Raw genomic sequence first — 22376 nt, 5'->3', positions numbered from 1 at the left:
TCAGTCGCATTAACATGCCATCTACAGTGACGCCGATTCAATCAAGCACAACTGAAATCTGCATAAACATAGACGGCCAATCAGGACGAGCCGACCTGGCTGTGCAGACCTCACAGCATAAAACGCAAACACAAAACTGTCCACCATCAGTCTTCTCTTCATCTACGGCAACAGAGCGGTGCAGCTTGAGTCCTAAAACAAACGCAGGTGTTTGTCCTCCACAATGTTTTATTCAGACCCGACATCTCTCTCCTTGGGTTTTCAGCTTTGGGAAGGCGAAATATTCGACATGCCCGTCCAACTTTTTGGCTGTCAGACTCGCAGGTCCCGCGTTTTGGCTTCTGCTAAAAGCATGACAGGCCTCCCGTGTGCATAGTTACGGTTGCTAAGGTAGGATCGGACAGTGGCCGTTCTACGGAGGAGCTTCACAAATACAACAAATGATACTGTAATATAATTTCCTTTCGAATATGTCTCACTAATATAGTTGGAAAATCCGTATTTCACATGCTGGGGGCGAAAAGTTATCAGGCGTAGCAACAGTAACCAAGGGGCTAAGCAAAGGGAAAATTTTGTCAACAAAACCTTTTTAAATGTAGTTAAAAAACTGAAATTAAAATATCCAACTAAGATAAATCGGGGGGAAAAATCTCTAAAAAATAAATTTAAAAAAAAATTTTAAATCCAGACCTTTGTTTTTGGAAGGATACATAAAACATATTCAGCACAACCTGGCTCCAGAAATAATAATAAATTTCGGATACTGTAACAAGGCTGAAAAGAGGTTTGAGTGTAAACTTGAGGATCAGTCTGTTACAGTAACATCTGACTTTTCATGCCAGTCTGCAGATCTGAACCTGTGACGCCTCTGTGGAATCTGTTTTCTATATTTTACGCTTTTGTTTTTTCAGCTCCATCACCTCTGCTCAGGTGTGCTGCTGTGTGACAATTAAAACCCATCTGTTTTCTCACTTCTGACACTTGACATGCATTAAAATAAGAACCAATACTGCTGGGAAGTCAAAAAACTGTGACAGTTACCTTAACTGTGGAGGTAATGCAGCTGACTGCTTACACTCTTTTTTTTAATTATTTTTTACTTTTATTAAAAATTTGGTTACACGGTAAATTATTATTAATTAAATGTTAACTTTTCTTTTGCCTGAGAAGAAATGTTATTATTACATATTGTTTAATTTGTGATTAGGTGGTTGCTTTTTTAATTATTAGGTAATTTTCCTTATACTTTTTACTCATTTCTTGCTAATTTCTGGGTCATTTCTACTGAAGTTGTGTATTGCCTTCTTCCCATGATTTGTTCATGAGATTTCAAAGGCCCGTTGCAAACAGTGAAATTTCAAGCCCGGCACACCTGACCTCCAACCTCCATCCACCTCAGCTCTAAACTCCCATCTCTGAAAAAAAAAAAAAAAGATTACAGCTTCAGCGACTTTTGATCTCATCTTCTGGCCGCTCTGGGACACACATCTTAACAACCGGCCTGAGATTAAAGCTGCCAAATTGTCCCAAGAACTGCAGGCTCAACAGATACTTATCAGACACAACACATAGACACACACACACACACACACACGTATAGACGGACACACACATCAACGCAGATTTTAATTTCCTGTCAGGATATGAGAAAATCTGTGTTAATAATGCATGGTGGGACAGAAGGAGAAATCATGAGAGCAGATCGAAGCAGGCGGGCGGGCCGGGCTGATTGACAGTTTGATCTGATCTGCACTAATGGACGACTGGATGGAGGAGGAGGAGGAGGAGGAGGAGGAGGAGGAGGAGGAGGAGGAGGAGGAGGAGGAGGTTTGAACGGCAGCCACTGTTTGCTCCTCCAATATATCACAGCTCCCAACATCTTCCAAACAAGCTCCCAGCTCGCCCTGGGCTTTCAGCGGGCTGCGGCGTGTGTGTGTGTGTCTGTGTTTGCAGACAGGTGTGTGTTTGCAGACATTGTGTGGGTGTGTGCCTGTGGTGTGTCAAGTTGGAGAGGACTGCGTTTTTAATCAGAGTTCATTTTCCCCCAAATCTAATTAGAAGTGTGAGGGTGGCAGGGGTTGAGGGGAGGCGGGGGAGGAGGGAGGGAGAGCTGCAGGGTGAGAGGGAGAATTAAATCCAAATGAAAAGTGCCTTCCGTGTCGACCTGAATCTAATGTGTGGCAGCAGAAGAGCAGGAGAAGCTAATAACGCCGCGTCGCCCCTCCAAGGTTAGCGCGCCAAAACAAAAACAAATTAGTGCTCGAAACCTCTCCGCTCGCAGGGAGCACGGAGGCAGGGAGGAACGGAGGAGCAAATAAAGACCAAACAAGGGAGGGAGAGGAGACTTCCACAGGTGGAACTAATTAATTATCTCCTGGAGAGACGAGAGAGGGCAGAGAGGAGGAGAGGAGAGGAGAGGAGAGGAGAGGAGAGGAGGAGAGGAGCAGGAGGAGGAGGACAGGAGAGGAAGAAGAGGAGAGGAGAGGAGAGGAGAGGAGAGGAGAGGAGAGGAGGAGAGGAGCAGGAGGAGGACAGGAGAGGAAGAAGAGGAGAGGAGAGGAGAGGAGAGGAGAGGAGAGGAGCAGGAGGAGGAGAGGGGAGGAGAGGAGGGGAGAGGAAGAAGAGGAGGACAGGAGAGGAGAGGAGGAGGACAGGAGAGGAGAGGAGCAGGAGGAGGAGGAGAGCAGAGGAGAGGAGAGGGGAGGAAAGGAGCACGAGGAGGACAGGAGAGGAGAGGAGAGGAGGAGGAGACACGAGAGAGAGCAGAGAGGAGGAGAGGAGGAGGAGAGGAAGAAGAGGAGGACGGGAGAGGAGAGGAGGAGGACAGGAGAGGAGAGGAGCAGGAGGAGGAGGAGAGCAGAGGAGAGGAGAGGGGAGGAAAGGAGCACGAGGAGGACAGGAGAGGAGAGGAGAGGAGGAGGAGACACGAGAGAGAGCAGAGAGGAGGAGAGGAGAGGAGAGGAGAGGAGAGGAGAGGAGAGGAGAGGAGAGGAAGAAGAGGAGGAGAGGAGCAGGAGGAGGAGGAGAGAAGAGGAGAGGAGGAGGAGAGAAGGGGGAGGGAGAGGAGGAAGAGAGGAGAGGAGAGGAAGAAGAGGAGGAGAGGAGCAGGAGGAGGAGAGGAGGAGGAGGACAGGAGAGGAGAGGAGCAGGAGGAGGAGAGGAGGAGGAGGACAGGAGAGGAGAGGAGCAGGAGGAGAGGATCGGGGTCAGGCAGGAGAATATTTTTGATAGGAGGAAGATTTTTTTTCATTATGCACGTCGAGAAAAGTCGAAACTTTTTCTTTTTATGTAAATTTTATAATTTTATCTCAACTTTATTCACAAAATTTTGACTTTTTTCTCGACATTTATTTCAACTTTATTCTCATAATTTCCAATTTTGTCACGACGTGCATAATGACCAAAAAAAACACTTCCTCCTCTCCAAAACAAATTTCTCCTTCCTGGCCCTAACCCTCTTCCCGTCTACCTTTGACCTTTAACCACTTTATTGGTCAATTTTTGCATTTACAAATTCCAAAATAATCATAAATACAAATCATGTTTCAAATATGCGGGACTGTTCCAATTCAGATTTTGTTTTGCTTTAAACGTCTTTAACAAATCATTTCTCTCATCCTTTCTCCAACTCATGCTCCCTCTCTCCATCCTGTCTTTGTTTTTCCTCTCAGCCAACACTTCCTCCGTCCCTCCTGCGTCTCCGCGGTGAGACAGAGGTGCCTCATTGACAATCAAGTTGTGCAGATCTGCAGATATGAGCGATAATGAATAAATGATGATGTGAAAAGATTAGGGGTGTATTGTGCAGAGTTGAGGGACGTGTAAATATACACATTTATTGTTGACGGGGTGAGGAAAAAAAGCAGAGCGTTCACACTGCACCTCTCTGACGAGGACGCTCTGTAAACAAATACTTTATTGTTTATTACCTTTGATTTTGCCTTTTATTCACAAGCTTATAACCTGCTTCATCCTGGCATACCTTTATAGTTTTAAGCTAATTCTCCTCCATCATCGTTAGAGCTTCTTTTTCTCTCCCTAAATCCCTCCTTCATTTACTGTTTATTTCTCTCCAGCTCTGAGTTTATCCCTCTCTACTTCCTCGGCGCTCTGCTCTCTTATTTCTTCTTATTGCTTCCTCGCGTTCGCCACTTTATCTCGCTAACATCCTCTCTGGCATTTTTCTCTTTATTAGAGAATTTACAGCAGAGTGACAGGAAAGATAAGAGAAAGAAGGAGGAGGGCAGATAGATTTGGAGCGACAATGGGCTGAATGCTGCTAGAAATACAAGATCTTGATTCTGTTTTAAAGACAAATAGTTTTGCACGTTTTCATTAAAATTTTACACATCAGGGTGCAGCTCCTGCAGCATTTAACCACACATAAAAGGGCAAAATTTTCAGAAGTTTTCTCACTTCTCGTGAGACAGCCAAGCACCAAACGCTGAGGCTGAAAAATTATGGCCAAAGCTGCAGTTCCTCTAATGGCCACTTGAGGCTGGCTCCAAAAGCCAAAAGAGTCAATCTAAATAGACCCCCATTTTAAAAAGCCAAACTTCACAGCAGAAGTAAACATGTTTACAGCAGAGTACAAAAACGGTTTTGGGCTCCACAGCTAATTTTAACATTCATGACAACTGTACAGGAGCTGGATTTTTATATAACTCACACCTTTGAATGTTATTAAGGCTTAAAGTTATGCATAATTTACCTATCACTAAGCCCCGCCCCTGAATGCCACAAGCCAATCACATTTTGTGCAGCTATATTAAGCTTAGCAAATCAACGCGATGGAAAAAATGACAAAATTTAAGATTCTTGCTTCATCTCGATACAGCATTACAGAATATGATTAATTGTGCAACTTCTGCCAAACCTCCTGCTTCCTCTCCTCATGTTTCTCTTTTTCTTTATCCGGCGCTGCACCATAAAGCACCTTTCTCCATGCACACATCCGTCTTCATTTTTCCCTCCTCCTGTCTTCCTCCTTGTTAATCTCTGTGCTCCCTGTTGTTTCCCTCCTGTGAAGAGTTGGTGTAATCCCTCTTTCCCTCTCCCAAAGCTCCCGTCATCCTTCCATCTCTCCCTCCCTGTCGAGGGGCAGAAACATCCTCATGCCATCTGGTCTATGGTGCGACTGGGTGGCCTGTGATGGGATCCTTAATCATCCATACTCTCTAACTATACAGTACTGCAGCCTCTGTATCTGTCTCCCCCTCACACTCACACACACTCTTCTGATCAGTCTGTTTGTTTTTGGCTTTGTTACTGCGTTTCTCTCTTCCTCCGACCCTCTCCTCACACAGTGTGCACCATTTTATCAAATGCTGCTGCAGCTGCAAAAATTCCCATTCACACCAGAGAATCAGTAACAACCCAAAATTTGTGTGTGTATTTGTGTGTGTAAGACAACACTGAATTTCTAATAGCAGCAAATAAAATCTAATTTCTCTGAGGGTCATCTTGATTAAAAGATTGGTTTAGCAGCGTGTGTGTGTGTGTGTGTGTGTGTGTGTGTGTGTGTGATGGCCTGTCATCATCACAACTAGATACAGTATGCAGAGTGGAAAACATGGTGAAGATATATATATTAGATCGTACAATCACTGAGAATTTAAACAGCTAATCATGCATCAAATAAAATATGGTTCATCTGTGAGGACGCGGACTCGCAGGAAGTCACAGTCACTGCACGTTTTCTACGAAAGCTCCGAAAACTTTATTCATTGAGACATTTTACTGAAATGTCACCAAGAATATGGGGCTAAAAAGGTGGACTGGAGTCAGATTTTGGGGTATGGTGTGAAGCGTTACGGGGCGATCACACCAAGACACGTTGTGCCAGGTGGTGTGACCGCTACAAAAACGCTGTGGAAATGCATCTAGTACAACAGTTGGGAGCACCTGAGGAGCGAGGCTGCATGTGAGTGGTCAAAAGTCACATTTCCAGGGCGCCAGGTGGTTTAGTTGGTAGAGCAGGCGCCCCATGTACAGAGGCCGTGTCCTTGCCGCAGCAGCCGCAGGTTTGAATCCGGCTTCGGCCCTTTGCTGCATGTCATCCCCACTCTCTCCCTCCCTTTCACGCTACATCTGTTTTATCAAATAAAGGCAATAAAGAGTCCTAAAACATCTTAAAAGAAAAAAAAATTAAATCAAGTTTATAACCTTCCTAATATGTCCACGTGATTTTTAAGTCAAAGGCTGCAGGACGTAACATGACGGGATGAGCAGTCAAGCTGCACAGCACCGTTTGAGACCAGCGAACAATAAAACATTTTTTTTTTGTTTTTTTGTGATTTTTGTTGACCCCTGAGTCACAAAAAGCAGGTATTTTACACTAAAGCATGATCTTTCCTAACCGTGTAGCAAAGTGGTGTGTGAGCCCAAACCTGACTGCATGTTAACCACAGAGCCGATGAAACATAAAGTTTCAAGGTACTCGCTATAGTAACATGCAAATGTAACGTATCCGTGGTTTGCAGAAATGTACAAAGCCAACATTATTCTTCTGGCGTTTAGGTTGAGGTTTGTGTGTTTGATGAGCGGAGTTGAAGGTAAGCAGGTACGCTCGAGCTGCAGGCGTTCAGCTGAGAGGCGGCACTATAATTTCCATATTCACAGATCTGCACATAATGAATGAGGCAAAGGTGTAGAGTTACATCTAAGCCCTTTTGAGGCACAAACTGATTTTTTTTATTTAAAAAAATATGTAGAAATGTGTAATTTTGATGAACAGAGATGAGTTTTTAGAGGTTTAATTACTGCCAGGAGAGGAACTTTAATAGTGACAAAGGCTGCAACGCCAGGGGAAGTGGCTGCTCTAAATTCAAAGAAAGAAGAAAACTGCAAAATTTTAAAAAATGATTCAGGTTTTAGCCCTGAAGAAACTCCTCGAGAACAGATTCAATATGAGCATATACAGTAGCTCCATATGTGACCCTAATATTTGTTGCATCTTTTGCAAAATACACTGTACTGCCAGCCTCAGCGCGTGTGTGGGTGTGTGTGTGTGTGTGTGTGTGTGTGTGTGTGTGTGGTTTCTTTAGGACTTGTTCTTACCGATATCGTACGCCAGGAAGTCAGCAGAAAAGCACTTGGCTCCGTTGCTTAGCGACGTGTCATTGTGAGTGTTTCCCCCAAAAACCAGGACTGTGCCGCTCAGGAGCACCGCAGAGTGGAGGTACCGCGCTATACCGCTCTCCGCTAGGATCAACCTGTGCACGCACACACCCACACATTCACACACACACACACACATTCACATTCACATTCACACACACACACACACATTCACATTCACACACACACACACACACACACACACACACACACACACACAGGTAGAGACACACACAGAGGAAAGAGTGCAACTCAGCAGAGTGTGACACATAAGGAAAGCGTTAATTTGTCAGAGAGTGTGTGTGTGTGTGTGTGTGTGTGTGTGACATGCGTGTCCATGGTGCCATGTTATTGATGGCGTCTGTCGGGGTGGGTGACCTGGCCTGTGGTGACTGCCCTTCATACCAACTGTTCTTTCATGGGAGCAGCACACACACACATGCACGCACTCACACGCACACGCACACACACACACACACACACACAGACACAGACACACACACACACAGACACACACAAACATACACGAACACTCAACACAGACGATGTAGGAGGCCTCACTCTGCTGTGTGTGACCTCTTTGAGGTCAAAGGTCATGTATTGGACACCAACTGTAGAGGCTTTCTGTGGCTTCTTCAATTACTGCTGCAACTCAACTCAGACTTTAATATTTGGCAGTTCTTAACCCTTTGAAACCTGAGCTAATTGGTTTTAATTACTTTCTAAAGACATGGAAAAAGTGCGATGAGCAATGTACAATAAATAGCCCAAAAATTACAAGAAAATTACTTCAAAATAACCACAAAAAACAGAGAAAAAAGAAAAAAAGAAAAGTTCATTAAAAAAAGAAAATCATGAAAATGTCAAGAAAGTGCTTAAAAAAAAAGTATATTTTATCTGTAACATAATTTGAATATATGATTAAGAGAATTATAAATACAGTTTTCTGGACGTCTTCACTTTTTTTATCATATCTAATAAACCCACACAGTTTTTTTAATCATTTCCTTATTACCTTTAATTTATTTTGCAATTTGCAGGGGATTTTTTGCCAAGTTGTTCATTACCGTTTTTTTCGTGTTTTTAAAAAGAAATCAAACCAATTTCCTCAAGTTTCAGAGGTTTAAATGCTGGTGAAACACAACTGAATAAAGCACAAGAAACAGTTGATGCAGATCCAGGTATTAAAACGTTAAAGGAAAACAAAGAAAAAACAAACTCTGAATAATTACTGCTCATCCTTTAGTTTACTGTTTAGTGGAAATGCAACACCATCAAAAGTAAAAAGATTTATTATTATAAAACTATTTCTGTCCGCTGCAGTGGGAAGCCCCAGAAACTATAAATGGCTTCAGTATTATCGATTATACAAGTAAGATACACAAGTTCATATCTAACTATTTATACATACATTTACACATATATACTTAATTTTCAGCACTTTTTAGGTCATTTTCTTAGCAGTTTCTAACTTTTTTTTTCTCATTAAGTTTCTCATTGCCTTGTTTTGTCATTCCCATGTTTTTGAAAGGAATAAACCAGTTTGATCAGGTTTCAAAGGGCTCAATCTGTAATCATCAGGCTTGAAGGAAACATTGCATTTCATCTTGTTTGTATTTTGTGAAATTAAATTTAATTTACTGTTAAGTGAGTCTACGACAAAGGAGAAATGTGAACCCTGATCCTGGAGCAGTTGGGATGGGAACCACTAACATACAGATGTCATGTACTGGACTTTATCCTTCACAGGTGGCTTTAAGCTGACAGCGAGGAGACGATCTCTATGTGGGGCCGGAGAATAACTGGAATACCACCAAATGTTTGGGTCTGGGAATCTGAAAAGTCCAGCAGCTCGAGTGACACCTGACTCCGACTACAAATTCCATCTGGAAAGTGAGAGCCATGGAGAGACAGCAGGCTGAGGGTGTATGTGTGTGTACATATGAGTGTGTGTGTGTGTGTGTACATATGAGTGTGTGTGTGTGTGTGTGTGTGTGTGTGTGTGAGGTCGCATGTGAATGGAGGAGAGAGTGATGGAGCCGAGCGTCCTGTTTCAGCCATCCATCTGCCCGGGGTCACCTGAGGTCAGACCTCCTGTCAGATCCGTCTATTCTCAACTTTCTGACTCAAGCACGCTGGTTTCATCCGTCTTTTTAAGGCTGCATTACACAAGACTGTGATTACCGTAACAATGTCGGCTCACAACAAAATACCATGACTATTCCAGGCCTGCAGAATGTGACTGTAAAATTCAATGATTTCTCCAGGTTTTCCATGACTGTGGAACCCTGTAAAACTACTATGGAAGCTGATATGAGCCACAGCTCCACACATTAATGTAAAATTGCTCATTGGTGTGAATGTGTCTGCTCGACGATGTTTGTCAGCACTGAATAAACTGATAACCTCTGCAAAACGCATGCTTCCTATGACCCAGTGCATGATGGGATTGGCTCCAGCTCTGCAGCCGTGGACAAGATAAGCGCTTCAGATAATGGATAACTAGGCACAATGATGCAGGCAGCTGATATGGTCACTCTGGATGTCAACATGATTTTCATTTTGGCAGGTTTCAGTGTCTCTGCAGGACTCTCACCATGTCTTCGTGTGCACGTGGTACCGGTACATGTGGTCCACCAGGCCGTATTTGTTGTTGTTAAGCGCCTTGTATCCCCCGTGGACGAACACGCAGCCGCTGGCCTCGTCGTACACGCTGCTGTGGCCATAACCTCCCTGCACCACTGCGCCCTCAGCGGACACAACCTGCCACGAGTTCGACCCTAAAACAGAGAGGTCACATTAATGCAGTGCAGAAACATGAAAGTTGATCACTTAAAAAGTTTTTGATGCTTTGGCAGATTTGTCTTTTTGCTCTGATGCCAAAAAGCAGAGCACTTTTAATTCTGGAGGCGAGACAGAGCGCGGGAGCAGAGAAAAGAAGAGAGTGAGCCAAGCAGTAAGAGAGACCAGAGGAAATGAGACTTTATTGAATTTAAAAGCACCCCTTTATTAGACCAGTGCGATGCATACCGATGAATTCAGGTGCATAGAGAATCTTATTAAAAACAGGCAGGGATTACATCATCCGAGCAGCCCCCAATAAAGAAAAAAGATACAACACAACAAACAAAAGCCTCTGAAGGAGGAGGAACTTCAAAAGCGGGAGAAACGTAGCGTCATCGGGAACAGTAAACCCCTGAGAGCACCAGCAGCACTGAGAGAAACTAAGAAACACAGCAAACTAGAAAGCTCCATACATCCCTCGAAGTAAGTCTTTTTTACTTTAATTAAAAGTAATTGTAAGAGAATAATTTCAGATGAGTTAGAGTCAAGATCACAGAGTTTTTGCTACTTAAATGTAAGCTGCTGCTGTGTAACAAGACTTAGAAATTCTATAACATTTTGCATAATCTCTCTGAATTAATGTCATCAAAATTGCACGACTTTAAGAGTTGCAGCCGTTTACAACAAGATACACCTAAATATATTTGTCAACTAGTTGACAAATCAAACATGCAACTCAAAGAACATTTTCAGGTGAAGACTGGATCTTGACAATAAGATCCAGCACGCTTGTCTTGCTAAACATCACAATTTATTGGTTATACTCCTTTAGGGCACTCTGGACCTCCGTTAAGAGTAGAAATACTCTCCTGTAAGTCGGTGTACTCTTATTGAAGGTCCAGAGGAACCAATACGTTATCACAGGACTACTCAACTTGCTTTGCTCGGGGGCCAATTTTGCAAAATGACGCAAGCTCAGGGGCCGGTCGCAGCAGCCCCATATGCGTTTCTTGGGTTTTAGGACATTTCTAGGATTTTCTGACATTTCTAGGCATTAAGAACACTTCTCAGGGGCGAGTTTGGGACAATTGCCAAATTTTATGACATTTATAGGATTTTCAGACATTTCTAAGATTTTAAGATGTTTCTTAGATTTTAGGTCGTTTTTAGAATTTTGCTAAATTTCTCTGATTTTAGGACTTTCCCCATAATTTCAGGACATTTTTGATGATTTTAGGATATTTCTCAGATTTTAAGACATCCTAGGATTTTTGGATGTTTCAAAAATTTACGGATGTCCCTAGGATTATAATGTGTATTTTCAGTCATATCTTAATATTTGAGAAAAAAATAGCTTTGAAAGAATCATCAATAATTTGGTGGCCCCTCCTGTATTTACTCTGAGGACCCCTTTTAGCTCCTGGACCCTGTCTGTTGTAGGTTTTAGCTTATCCAACTTGTTATGGCATTGAGAACTCAATAAGGACATGCAGCACAAAAATACAACACAAATGCGTTTAAGGTCATTTAGAATCAGTGTCTGCATTACATTATTTAGCAGGAAGTGCTTTATTTCTCAACAGTGCAAAAAGCCCACCTACTAAATATATGTATTGTTAACATTTATTTGTTGACTAACTTTAAAATAAATATTCCAAGTAATAAAAAAAATGAGATAAAATGTTTATGGTTGACATAAATTGGTAACATCACTGTCTTTTTTTTAAATCTTGACAAAAATTCCTGCAAACAAAACTGTGTTGGTTGAGAATTTGAAAGAGAAAAAAAAAGGGAAAAGAAAGTCATCAACAGACAGCAGAACACGGTCACACAGAGAAAGACTTAAAAAAAAAAATGAGCATGAAAAGACCAGAGAAAGGTTGAGTAACAGCGATAGGAGGACTACGAGCAAGACGACAAGAAAAGTAGAAGGTCGACTCTTATCTCATCTCTGGCAGCTAATTGCTGTGAACCTGCCTCTCTGAGTGGCCATTAAATCCTTTTACCTCATAATTTACACTCCGCTTCCACTCCCCTCTGTTCATTTCCAGGTTGCAGCGACTCTTTAAGCCGCTGCCTCTGAAGCCTAATGATGCTCAGTGCAGAGTTACGCCGTGACACCGTCACAGGGAGAGGAGGGAGGAGGACAGAGGAGTCGGCCGCAGATGAAAGTGATGGACACATGAGGGGAGGGAGAGGTGAGAGGAGGAGCAGGAGAGGACGGGGACCGAGGAGGTGCAATGACACGGGGGTCAGAAACTGAGGCCCGGAGGAGAAAAGAGGGCGAGAGTGAAGAGGAGAAAGAGAGAAAAATGGGAAAACAGAGTGGCAGTGAGGGTGGAGAGAGAGGGAACGCTCTGAATTCATTAATCACTGTCCTCGACCAGTGAGTCTACGGCCGCGGTGCCACCTCCTCTTAATGACCGCTCTGTGTGTGTCTGTGTGTGTGCGCGCACCCTTGTACTCATATCTTTGTGAGGACCTTCACTGAAATAATGCACTCCCGAGCCCCTTACCCTAACCTTACCCATCACAGCTCAATGCCTAACCACAACCCTAACCCAAAACTAACCCTAATTGCAACCTGAACTTTAAAACCAAGTGTTTACCCTCAAACAGTCCTTTGAAGAAAAGAGGACTGGTCAAAATGTCCTCACTTTCCAAAAATGTCCTCACTCTGCCAAAAATGCGTTTTTGGTCCTCACTATGTAGCATCGACAAGTTCACTCATACAAACAAATACTTTTTTTTGGTCCTCACTATGCCATATGTACAAGAACAGTGTGTGTGTGTGTGTCTGTGTGTGTGTGTGCAGCTGCATACATTTTTGTCTCTCAGTGTGTGTTGCGTGTTTTATGGACGGTATGTACGTGTGTGCATGTGTGTGTTTTCCTCTCCAGAGTGTGTCCACCTCTGATTTTGCAGAGTCACACTGCCATCTACTGGCCGCACAGGGAAACCCAAAATGTATGCAAAAGTACAAAGTGGCCAGAAGTTTGCAGACAGCAAAATACAATACTCAAGAGTGAGAAGAATATTTCAAGGCCAAAGCTTAACTTCAGAGAGGTCACTGCTGGACTTCATTAGTGAGGAGGGTTTTTTAATTTAAATTTCAGGTAATTTTCTTGTACATTTTACTAACTTCTTGCTTATTATTGGTCATTAATTCTTTAATTTCTCATTGCCTTCTTCCCATATTTTTAAAAGAAATCTAATTTGCCCAGGTTTGAAAGGGTTAATATATGCAGAAAGTAAAGTTTCTCCAAAATCTCAAGTGGTAAAAGCAGAAGAAGAATCTACTCCATACTCAAAGCAAGAATATTAATACAAATCTGAAAAATCATTTTGAAAATATCACTTTTGACATCGAGTCTGAGCTTAAATTCAAAGAGCCGTGTGAGCGCTGCCTCCTGAAAATGTCAACGGCTCGCAGAGTCTCCGTGTTTGACTTACATCAATAAAAAGCAATTAAACAATCAAGCGATCGATGGGCGCAGAGTCAGCAGGTGCACTTACTCATGTTGTACTCCTGAACTTTGTTGATGTAGCTGTAGATTGGCGAGTAGCCGAAGAAGATCAGCATCACCGGCTCGCCGTCGGCCAGCTCCACCACGTGAGCCGTGTGGCCCTCCAAGGCGTAGGGAGGAGGCGGGGCTGGTTTCCGCAGCGACCAAGTGCGCCTTGGGATGTTGAACACCCACATCTCGTCCGTCACGTTGGCCGATCTCGCCTCCAGCTTCCCGCCAAACATGTAGAGGTCGTCCTGGACACAGAGAGGTGAGTGTGTGATGCTTTTTAGTGTTGTGCAGAGTTGATTCATATATTTGAAAAAGTGTGAAAATATGTTTGTGATTGTAATTCATAGTTCAAGGACAGATGTCCTTGTTCTTGTGCAAAATAAATGAATAAAATAAAAACCTTTGCTTCAGACACCTGAGTTCATTTTGTCTCTCCCTTATAAAAGTAGAAATGTCATTTTCCTTGCATTGCTTTCAGACGCCTTTCACAACATTTAAATCTTTGACCCCTGAGCAAATTTGTGAGATTTCTCTGTGAATCTGGGTGATGAAAACATCAGGTAAACACCATGAGCCTTTTAAAATAGTTTCTTTTTCATTAATGTTTCACAGATTGAAAGAAATTTGTAGATTTAGAAAAATGCAATGGCTTGGAAAATACAATCTTTGTAATGATCATATATACATATTTAACATTACGTTACAAAATTATCATAATTTTTAAGCACTTTTCAAGGTCATTGCCATGTTTTGTTTGAACTTTTTTTACTTTCTTTTTTTCACAAATTTAGGTAATTTTCAGAAAAGAAAACCTCCATTCTTTAAACTGCGGATTAAAGACCTTATGTACCATCTAACTTAGGAAACAATTTAACTACAAGAGGGTGTACTCTGAAATGTAATGTTATGTGTCAACCTTTTATAACCTATATAGAGAAAATAGACATTATTGATACTGCAGTCATGTTTTTATTTATTTGTATTTTTCATTCATTTATTTTGTATTCATGTATTTGCATATTTATGCATTATTTGGTACTCATTTTTTATATTATTTATATGTTTTATTGTTTTCTTAAATTGTCTATAACAATTTCTATTTATTTATTTGTTTGTTTGTTTACTTACTTACTTACTTTGGAGTCTTTCCTATGATTTTTGCCACATTAAACTGCTTATATGTACCTGTAGGGCTGGGCGATACGGAAAAAAGTCTTTATCATGCTAATTTTTTTCATATCAGTCGATATTGATATATATCATGATATACATCAAATCACTATTTCTGTCAAGCTTAAAGGTTTCCTTTGACTCCTATTAACAGATACCAATAAAACGATAATTTCCAGCTTCTCGTGGCCGATAAAATACCGATAATTGATAATTACTGAGATGTGTCTGTGAGTACAGATGAATTTAATTTGTGCATTTTCATTAAAAAGTCATTTTCAAGAACAAAATGTATTTCATGTATATATTTTGTTTGTTTTTTTCCCTCTTATCTTCTTATGTCAACTTGAATTGTACAAAAACAATGCCGAAAATAATATTGTGTTTGAGTTATAGTGGAACTATAGAGAGGAACATTGAAAAATAAATAAATAAATAAAACAAACCAAGATCTTAAAATAATGTATCAAAAAAACGTGACTTGACTGGATAAACTGTACATTTATGACACTGACGGTTAACCGTCAACAAATAACACTGACAGTCGATTAAAATGACAGATTTCTCTGGGTGTGAATATTGTTGAGTTTGTTTGGGTTAATGTAGGTACACAAGATACATAACACTGGCCTTGACTTTTTTAGACATTTGAATGTGGAAAAGTTTTATTCTCAAATCTCTTAAGATAAACTAACATCCTTAAATATGCACTTGACTCTACGTCAGTGCAGCCCTGCAGCCTGTCTGGCAACCATCGAGTTATCACGTCTTTCTCTGCAGTGCAGCAGCTACAAACAGGGTCGAGGAGTCTCCTAAAATATCAGTGTGAAACTGAAAGGTGAGAGGTGAAGAGTCAGCAGGTCTGTCTCTGTTACTCTCTAAGAATAAAACCTGCCTGTCTGCTTTGTGCTGAGGTTTAAAGGGTTTCATGAGAAGGCGAAGGCCTACAGCGATGAAGTAAAGTAAGTTTTTTCACCCCCTCGTTTTGGGTTTAAGCTTACAGCAAACAAGCCGAGAGTTACTGCTGCCTACAAATCTTCTCTGACCTCCTCCGGATCAAATCTCACCTTCATCACAGCACAACAGAGACATTTGTCTTCATTCTCCCTCCATCTGTCAATATCAAATGACCTCTTTTACACAAAATAAGCACGTCTCTCAGTATTTTGACAGTGAAACCTTATATGTGGCTCCGCACTGTAAAGTGAGTGATCTATACAGGACAAAATGCTTCAAAAAGGGAATTTCTTTACTGATTTCTGATTCATCTGTGGATCATAATTTTGAGAAATTATTAAATAGTCTGTCAAATGTTTTAAAAATTCAAGTCCTATCATCACATGACATGAAGCAGACAGTTACGTCTTCAAATCACTTATTTTTTCAGACTAACAGTCAAAATCTAAAAGGTCATCAGCCAAATATTTATTCATTTGTTTACTTATCTTATTTTTTATTAATTTTTCATTGCTCCCTTATCATTACTGGCCTATTACGAGTAATGGCGTCAGCGAAATGCAGCAGGAGCAGCTGTGTTACCTGGTAGAGAGCCAGTGAGTGACCGTATCTGTAGAGAGGGCCGCTGCTGACGGGCACCACGTCCCATGTGCTGCTCTCCAGGTTGTAGCTGCAGACGGAAACAAATCAAAGGAAAAACAAGACTTTAAGTGCAGTACTACAGAGGAATTTAACCATGTGAGGAATGATAAGAGCAACAAACAACGTTAACCCTTTAAAACACGGATCAACATCAGCTTTCTTATGCTCCATTGAGACGTTACTTTACCCTTTGTAACCTTTGTTTTTTTCCTAAAAAACATGGAGAAAAAAAGGCAATCACTAATCACAAAAAATTAGAAAAAGGTGACAATTACTTAAATTTAATTACCTAATTTTGTGTTCAAACACGGGGGATAATTTGAAAAGGATTTTTTTTTAAATGGGAAAACTGCCCAGAAAATATATATATATATATAATTTTTGTGGAACATTTCTTTGGCAAGAAACAAGAATCAAGAAACAAACAAACTGCAAGAAATTTGTAACAGGTGACAAGAAAATAACCTAAGACTTATCATTTTACTCAAAAATAATCAGAAAAATAGTCTTTTATATACATATACGTATTCATTTTCACCACTTTTGCATCATTTTCTTGTTTGTTTCTGCTCTTTTTTCACTTATTTTCAGATAATTTACAAATTTTACTTCATCCATAATGTGCTCTCTGAGTGATTTTTTTTACCCTTAAGATCAGTGTTATAGGACAGACAGACAGACAGAGAGACAGACAGACAGAGAGACAGAGAGACAGACAGAGAGACAGACAGACAGAGAGACAGAGAGAGAGACAGACAGAGAGACAGACAGACAGAGAGACAGAGAGACAGACAGAGAGACAGACAGAGAGACAGACAGACAGACAGAGAGACAGACAGACAGACAGAGCTGCAGAGTCAGACGGGTGCAGCTTACTTGAGCACCATGTGGTAGTTGGAGTAGTTGAAGGAGTAGCCTCCCACCACCCACATCAGCCCAGAGTGCACCAGAGCCTGATGGGACGCCCGACCCAGAGACTGAGCTGACGGTTTGACGCTGGGCAGCACCCAGAAGGCCTCAGTGGAGGGGACAGACAGGGAGCAGTCTGGACCTGAGAAAGAAAGCAGGACGAAATATTTATGGTGTAAAAACAAAATTATACAGTAACAGTAACAAGTAATGTAAATAAGTTCGCTCTTTAAACCCTCAAATGAGCAGTTTCGTGGTGTTTGGTGTTTGGTTTCACTTTGAGAGGATTTAAAATGTCCAAACTTTGGCACCACCTACTGGAAATATAGATGATGGCCCCACAGATCTGACCTGAGATCACATACATGCTTTTTTCATCAGCATCTCATTTTCAGACGTTTTTTGGAGGTTATATAGTTTAAAGGTGGCTTTATTTTTTTTAATTTCATAGGGTAAAAACAGCAAAAAAAAGGATAAATTTTTAAAAACTCTGATATTTCTCTCTTGTGTTTGTTTATCAAAAGTCTGCATTCACAACCATATAAACTTTATGTCTACTGTATTATAATTATCTATCAGTAAGAGGTGAGAGTTCCACAAAAAACAGATAAATACATACAAAGTGAGGCACAATATATCTATTTATTGATTATGCAACAAATCAGGAGTGCAGCTGGTGTTGGTCTGCAAAAAAATTGGATAGATCTGAAACGATCACCGATAGATGGAGAAAATATTTGATTTTTTTAGATACGGTCAGTCAATTTACTTTTGAAAAGCACACGAACAAATTTCCCTCAAAAAATAAGTAAAAACTGAGTTGCTAAGACAACAGCCGAGCACTCAGGTGGCTAAATGTGTGACGGTCTCTGCTCCTCAGTTATGGGGAATTAAAGAGACATCAGAGGTTTTCTAACGAGGCAGGTGAGTCTGATTAATGCTTCAGCAGGCAACAAATACGACATGAGGAGAAGACACAAATGAGACTGCCTTCAAACACACTTTTCTCTTGTTGGACAGAGGGATGAAGAGGGGGGAGGGACAGAAGGACAGAGGACATGTTGGGCTTCGTCTGGTTGCTCGACTTGACTGAGACTAGAGATGAATGATGCCCCAGAATTAGGCCAAATTAACTGGCCTAAAAACAGCTGCAAACACTGGTTCAACTTAGCGTTAATAGAGATTTAATTTTACAGCATAAATCAATAAGTCAGGGTGAATGCAACATCTTAAATAATACATTTAATTTTTATTTTTATTTATTTATTTACTAATTTATTTTGCTATATCTGAGGGTTTTTTTTGTTTTGTTTGTTTTTGACCACATTTCCTATACCCATCAGTCTTTATTTTATATTTTGTTTGGTATTGTTCCATTTGCTGTTTTTAGTTTAATTATATGTGTTATTGTGTGTTTCCTTTGACTGTTTATATGCCGTTGCACTTGTTTTTAATTGTTCTGTTATCACAGTTTTTCACAATAAAAAAAAGATACATTTAAAATTTTAAAAAATATACAACTGTTGCATGTTTTTATTCATACTGCTTTGTTATTTTTTTACTGACAAAAAAAGTTTCTAAATTAATATTTCAAGAATACTGGAGTAGCGAGTGGCTTCGCTCATATTAATCTGGTTCTACTTGTGCTGACACAGTAAATCCAGGAGGGGGCAGCGCTTCATCATCTAATCTGAATTCACTAGACTGAATGTCTGAAGGGGTTAGATTAAAAATGTTATTAAGATTTATTTTCATTTTCATTTATAAAGATAAAATATTTATTCATCATATAAGATAAGATTTTTCTTACATTTTGTGTATTTATATGTCAGTTGGTCAGTTATACCAGGTAGATGACAATTAAACACTGAGATTATATACAACTTTATCAATAAAATGATGAAAAACCCTTATTAATGTATGTTTGGCACTGAGTCTGAGTATCTGGAGACTCTTAATGTACAATTACCACATTAATATTAGGAAATGAATATAATAGCAGTATTTGTGGACATCGACAGTGCATTAAATTAAGCGCATTTTACATTTACAACTGGTTCTTTTACAATTTGACAAATTTGCAGCAAGAAATATGCAGCATATTGGAAAAAAAAAATAAAAAAAGAAGCAGAATGTAATGTCAGATATCTTGATCCAATGTGTCATAAAGTTGTGCTGTGTGCTGCTGCAGGAGCAAATTGTTCACAGATGAAACATAAAAACCTAAAATAATGAAGCCACATAAATAATGTGCCACTGAGATTTCCCAGGACATCACAACTATAGTTTCATGACATAAAACAACACTGAATCGGGCAACACTGTGTTGCATAAAAGGAGAGCTGCTGGCTGCTGTTGTGCTTTTGTATCTCCTCCTTTTGTCTGATTCCTTTTTGCTCCCTTTTCTCGTTAATAATGAACACAACAAGAACATCAAAAAGATCCTCCTCATCACGGGAAACATGGTATTTGTTCGGAGAATAAATAACCCTGAAATCACTTTAAACAAGGCCAGTACCAGAGTGATTATATGAAGGTGCAACAATGACATATGGACTTAAGCAGGTAAGTATTGATTTAGTGATTCAAACAGCATTATAATGACTATATTTCAATGTGAAGCAGGCCGTTTCTGATGAAATATAGACATTTAATACTGTTCAGTGACGTAACCTGAACCTCAAATAACAGAATTAGTCCTAGTTTAAAGCTAAACATTAAGACATTTTTGACCTGAAAATCGAAGCTTACGGGGATCATAAACACATTACAGATGACATAACAGGAAATGATGTAGTTCAGATATAACGTAATACAGTGACACTTAACTTGTGGCCCGCGGGCCAAATCTGGACCCTGATAGGGTGCCGGATGGCCCCCCCCAACCATTTTCTAATTAACAATAAAAAATGAAGTGATTCACACACACAACTGTCTTTGTACTTTCAGTATCCATAAGGTGCCAGAGTGCATAAAACAGCATCAAAATAGGGCTTGTTTCTCAAAAAAGTGACAGTGGAGGATCCCCAACACCCCTAGCTGATCCCCTAGTGTCCTAAAATCATAGAAACATCTTAAATATTAAAATTCCTAGAACTGACCATAAGTTCTGAGATGTCCTAAAGTCCTAGAAATGTCCTAAAATCCTCCAAATGTTAAAATGCTAGATATGTCCTAAAATTCTAGAAACTACTTTAAATTGAGAAATGTCCTAAAAATGCTACAAAAGGACCTGAAATCCTAGAAATATACCAAAATCCTAGAACTGTCCAAAAACCGTGGAAAGGTCCTAAAATCCAAAAAACAACCTTGAAGTCCTAGAAACATCGCAAAACCTGAGAATGTCCTAAAACCCTAGAAACATACTAAAATCATAGAAATGTTCTAAAATCCTGGAAAATTCTTGTCCTAAAATCCTACAAACATGTATGGGGCTGCTGCGACTGGCCCCTGGCCTTTTGTCATTTTGCCAAAGTGGCCCCAAAACAAAGCAAGTGGAGGATCCCTGCCGTAGCACATTAAACACATTTCTCGCCCTTTTCTGACCTTAAACTCTCACCATCGTCTTCCTCCTCTCTCCTGAAATCTTCTCTCCACAGAGTCCATCAGCTCCGCGCCGACAGGACTCATCTCAGCGCTCTGGCTGAGCTCCAGTTCATCCATATATCTGTTTAATTTCCCTGATAAAATCCAGTTTCCTCTCCCCCGTCCCGCTCTTTTTACCTTGCCAGCTGTCGTTGCAGACGCAGAGCTTCTCTCCGGTCAGGTCGCAGTAGCCGCGGCCCGGGCTGCCACAGTTATCTCTGCAGTACGGGATGTCGCAGGCCTCTCCTTTCCAGTACTCCTCACACTCGCAGTACACGCGGCCCGAGACGGAGTTGGTCGTGCTGCATCTGCCGTGGCCCGAGCAGTTGTTGGGACAAGAGTTTATCCTGAGGAGACACAGTGAGACAGGAAGTCAAGGTCAAACAGTGTCATACACACGGATAATGCTTAATTATGACGTTAGATCACCCCTCAGCTTTGAGAAGTTTTTGGTTCTAAAAACATTAAATTGCAACCACTGATTGTTTGAAATTTTCACCAGCAAGTGTTCCCAGAAGGTTTGTCTTAAACTTTGGGCAACATTCTCTGTAAACTTCAAAAAAATGTTGTTTTTTTTTTTTATTGCTAATATATTACATCACATTAGATTTGCACCTAAAAAAAAGTCATACGTCACCTGTTGCACAGGCAACACCCCCTAAACACAATAAAAGGGCAGGTTTTGTGCCCTGTGACACCAAAAAACATTGTAAGAAGAATTTCTGCATTAGTGAAACTGACGTAGTTATTTTTTTTCAATATTTGCTTTTCTTAACCCATCACCCTGTTTAGAAAAAAAGCATTTTTCATGCCCTTGGTGTAAGAATCAATATTTAAAATACGATAATGCTCTTCAAACCAAGAAGTTCTGCAAAGTAACACATTTTGTAATGTAAAAGCAGCCTTAACATCAAATGTTGTTCCTTATATGTCCTTAATAAAATGTAGCAAGGCATGATCGGAAACACATAATTTGAGCTACAGAACAAAAAAATTACAAAAAAAGCAGATGTACTGTCTGACTGAACACTGCTGTCTGTTTGATAAAAGCACTTCAAATTTCGCAAGACGTCTGCCTGTTCCTATTCAGTTTGAATGCACTCATTCTGAGTGGTTTTGGACAAAAGCGTCCACCAATTAAATGCAGGAACCACGGGACACATAAGAGAGACGAGGCGAGACAGAAATACATTTTTTTTTTTAAAGAGAGAGAAATTAGAGCGAGAAGGACACAAAGAAAAAGCCACTAAAGAGAGTGAAAATGAGAGACCAACAAAAGCCTAAATAGTGAGAAGGAAAAAAAAGGAATGACACAAATAAAAATCCATTTTTGAAGAGCACAACAGTGTGAATCCAAACATTACACAGTGTTTCTGTGAAATATTAGATAAAGACAGATGCTGAGAGAGATGGAACAGATGGAGGAGAGTCAAGGACCACAGAGGTAGAAAATCATCTTTTCGTTAATACAAAAAGCTGGTTTGCTGCTGTGACAAGAGGGTCGTCATGACAACCTTTATCCTCACTCTGTGTGTGTGTGTGTGTGTGTGTGTGTGTGTGTGTGTGTGTGCGCAAAGAGCCTTGAGGCTGTGTGAGTGAACAGTAACAGTACTCACTCCTCCCATGAGTACGACCTACTGTACCACATATCATTAAATTTTCCATCACGGTTTCCCTGCTGGCACGGGGTTG

The 22376-nt window shown here is 40.6% G+C and overlaps 1 protein-coding gene across 4 annotated transcripts in view; it reads right to left on the bottom strand.

Moving 5' to 3' along the window:
• atrnl1a (attractin like 1a) overlaps positions 1–22376 on the bottom strand; it is a 293068-nt gene that overhangs the window by 233468 nt on the left and 37224 nt on the right. For all 4 annotated transcript variants that reach the window (XM_088086416.1, XM_088086417.1, XM_088086420.1 and 1 more), the window contains exons 5-10: positions 20823–21031; positions 17067–17241; positions 16131–16218; positions 13420–13666; positions 9716–9899; positions 7060–7214 (exon numbers count right to left, since the gene is read on the bottom strand). In XM_088086416.1, coding sequence (XP_087942542.1) covers positions 7060–7214; positions 9716–9899; positions 13420–13666; positions 16131–16218; positions 17067–17241; positions 20823–21031 — 1058 coding nt within the window. The remainder of the gene's footprint in view (positions 1–7059; positions 7215–9715; positions 9900–13419; positions 13667–16130; positions 16219–17066; positions 17242–20822; positions 21032–22376) is intronic.

This window comes from Plectropomus leopardus, chromosome 13 (assembly GCF_026936395.1).
Source record: "Plectropomus leopardus strain MGB_pleo_1.0 chromosome 13, ASM2693639v1, whole genome shotgun sequence".
NCBI classification, from domain to species: Eukaryota; Metazoa; Chordata; class Actinopteri; order Perciformes; family Serranidae; genus Plectropomus; species Plectropomus leopardus.
The sequence above is the reverse complement of the archived record's forward strand: the minus strand, read 5'-3'. Positions and strand labels throughout refer to the sequence as shown.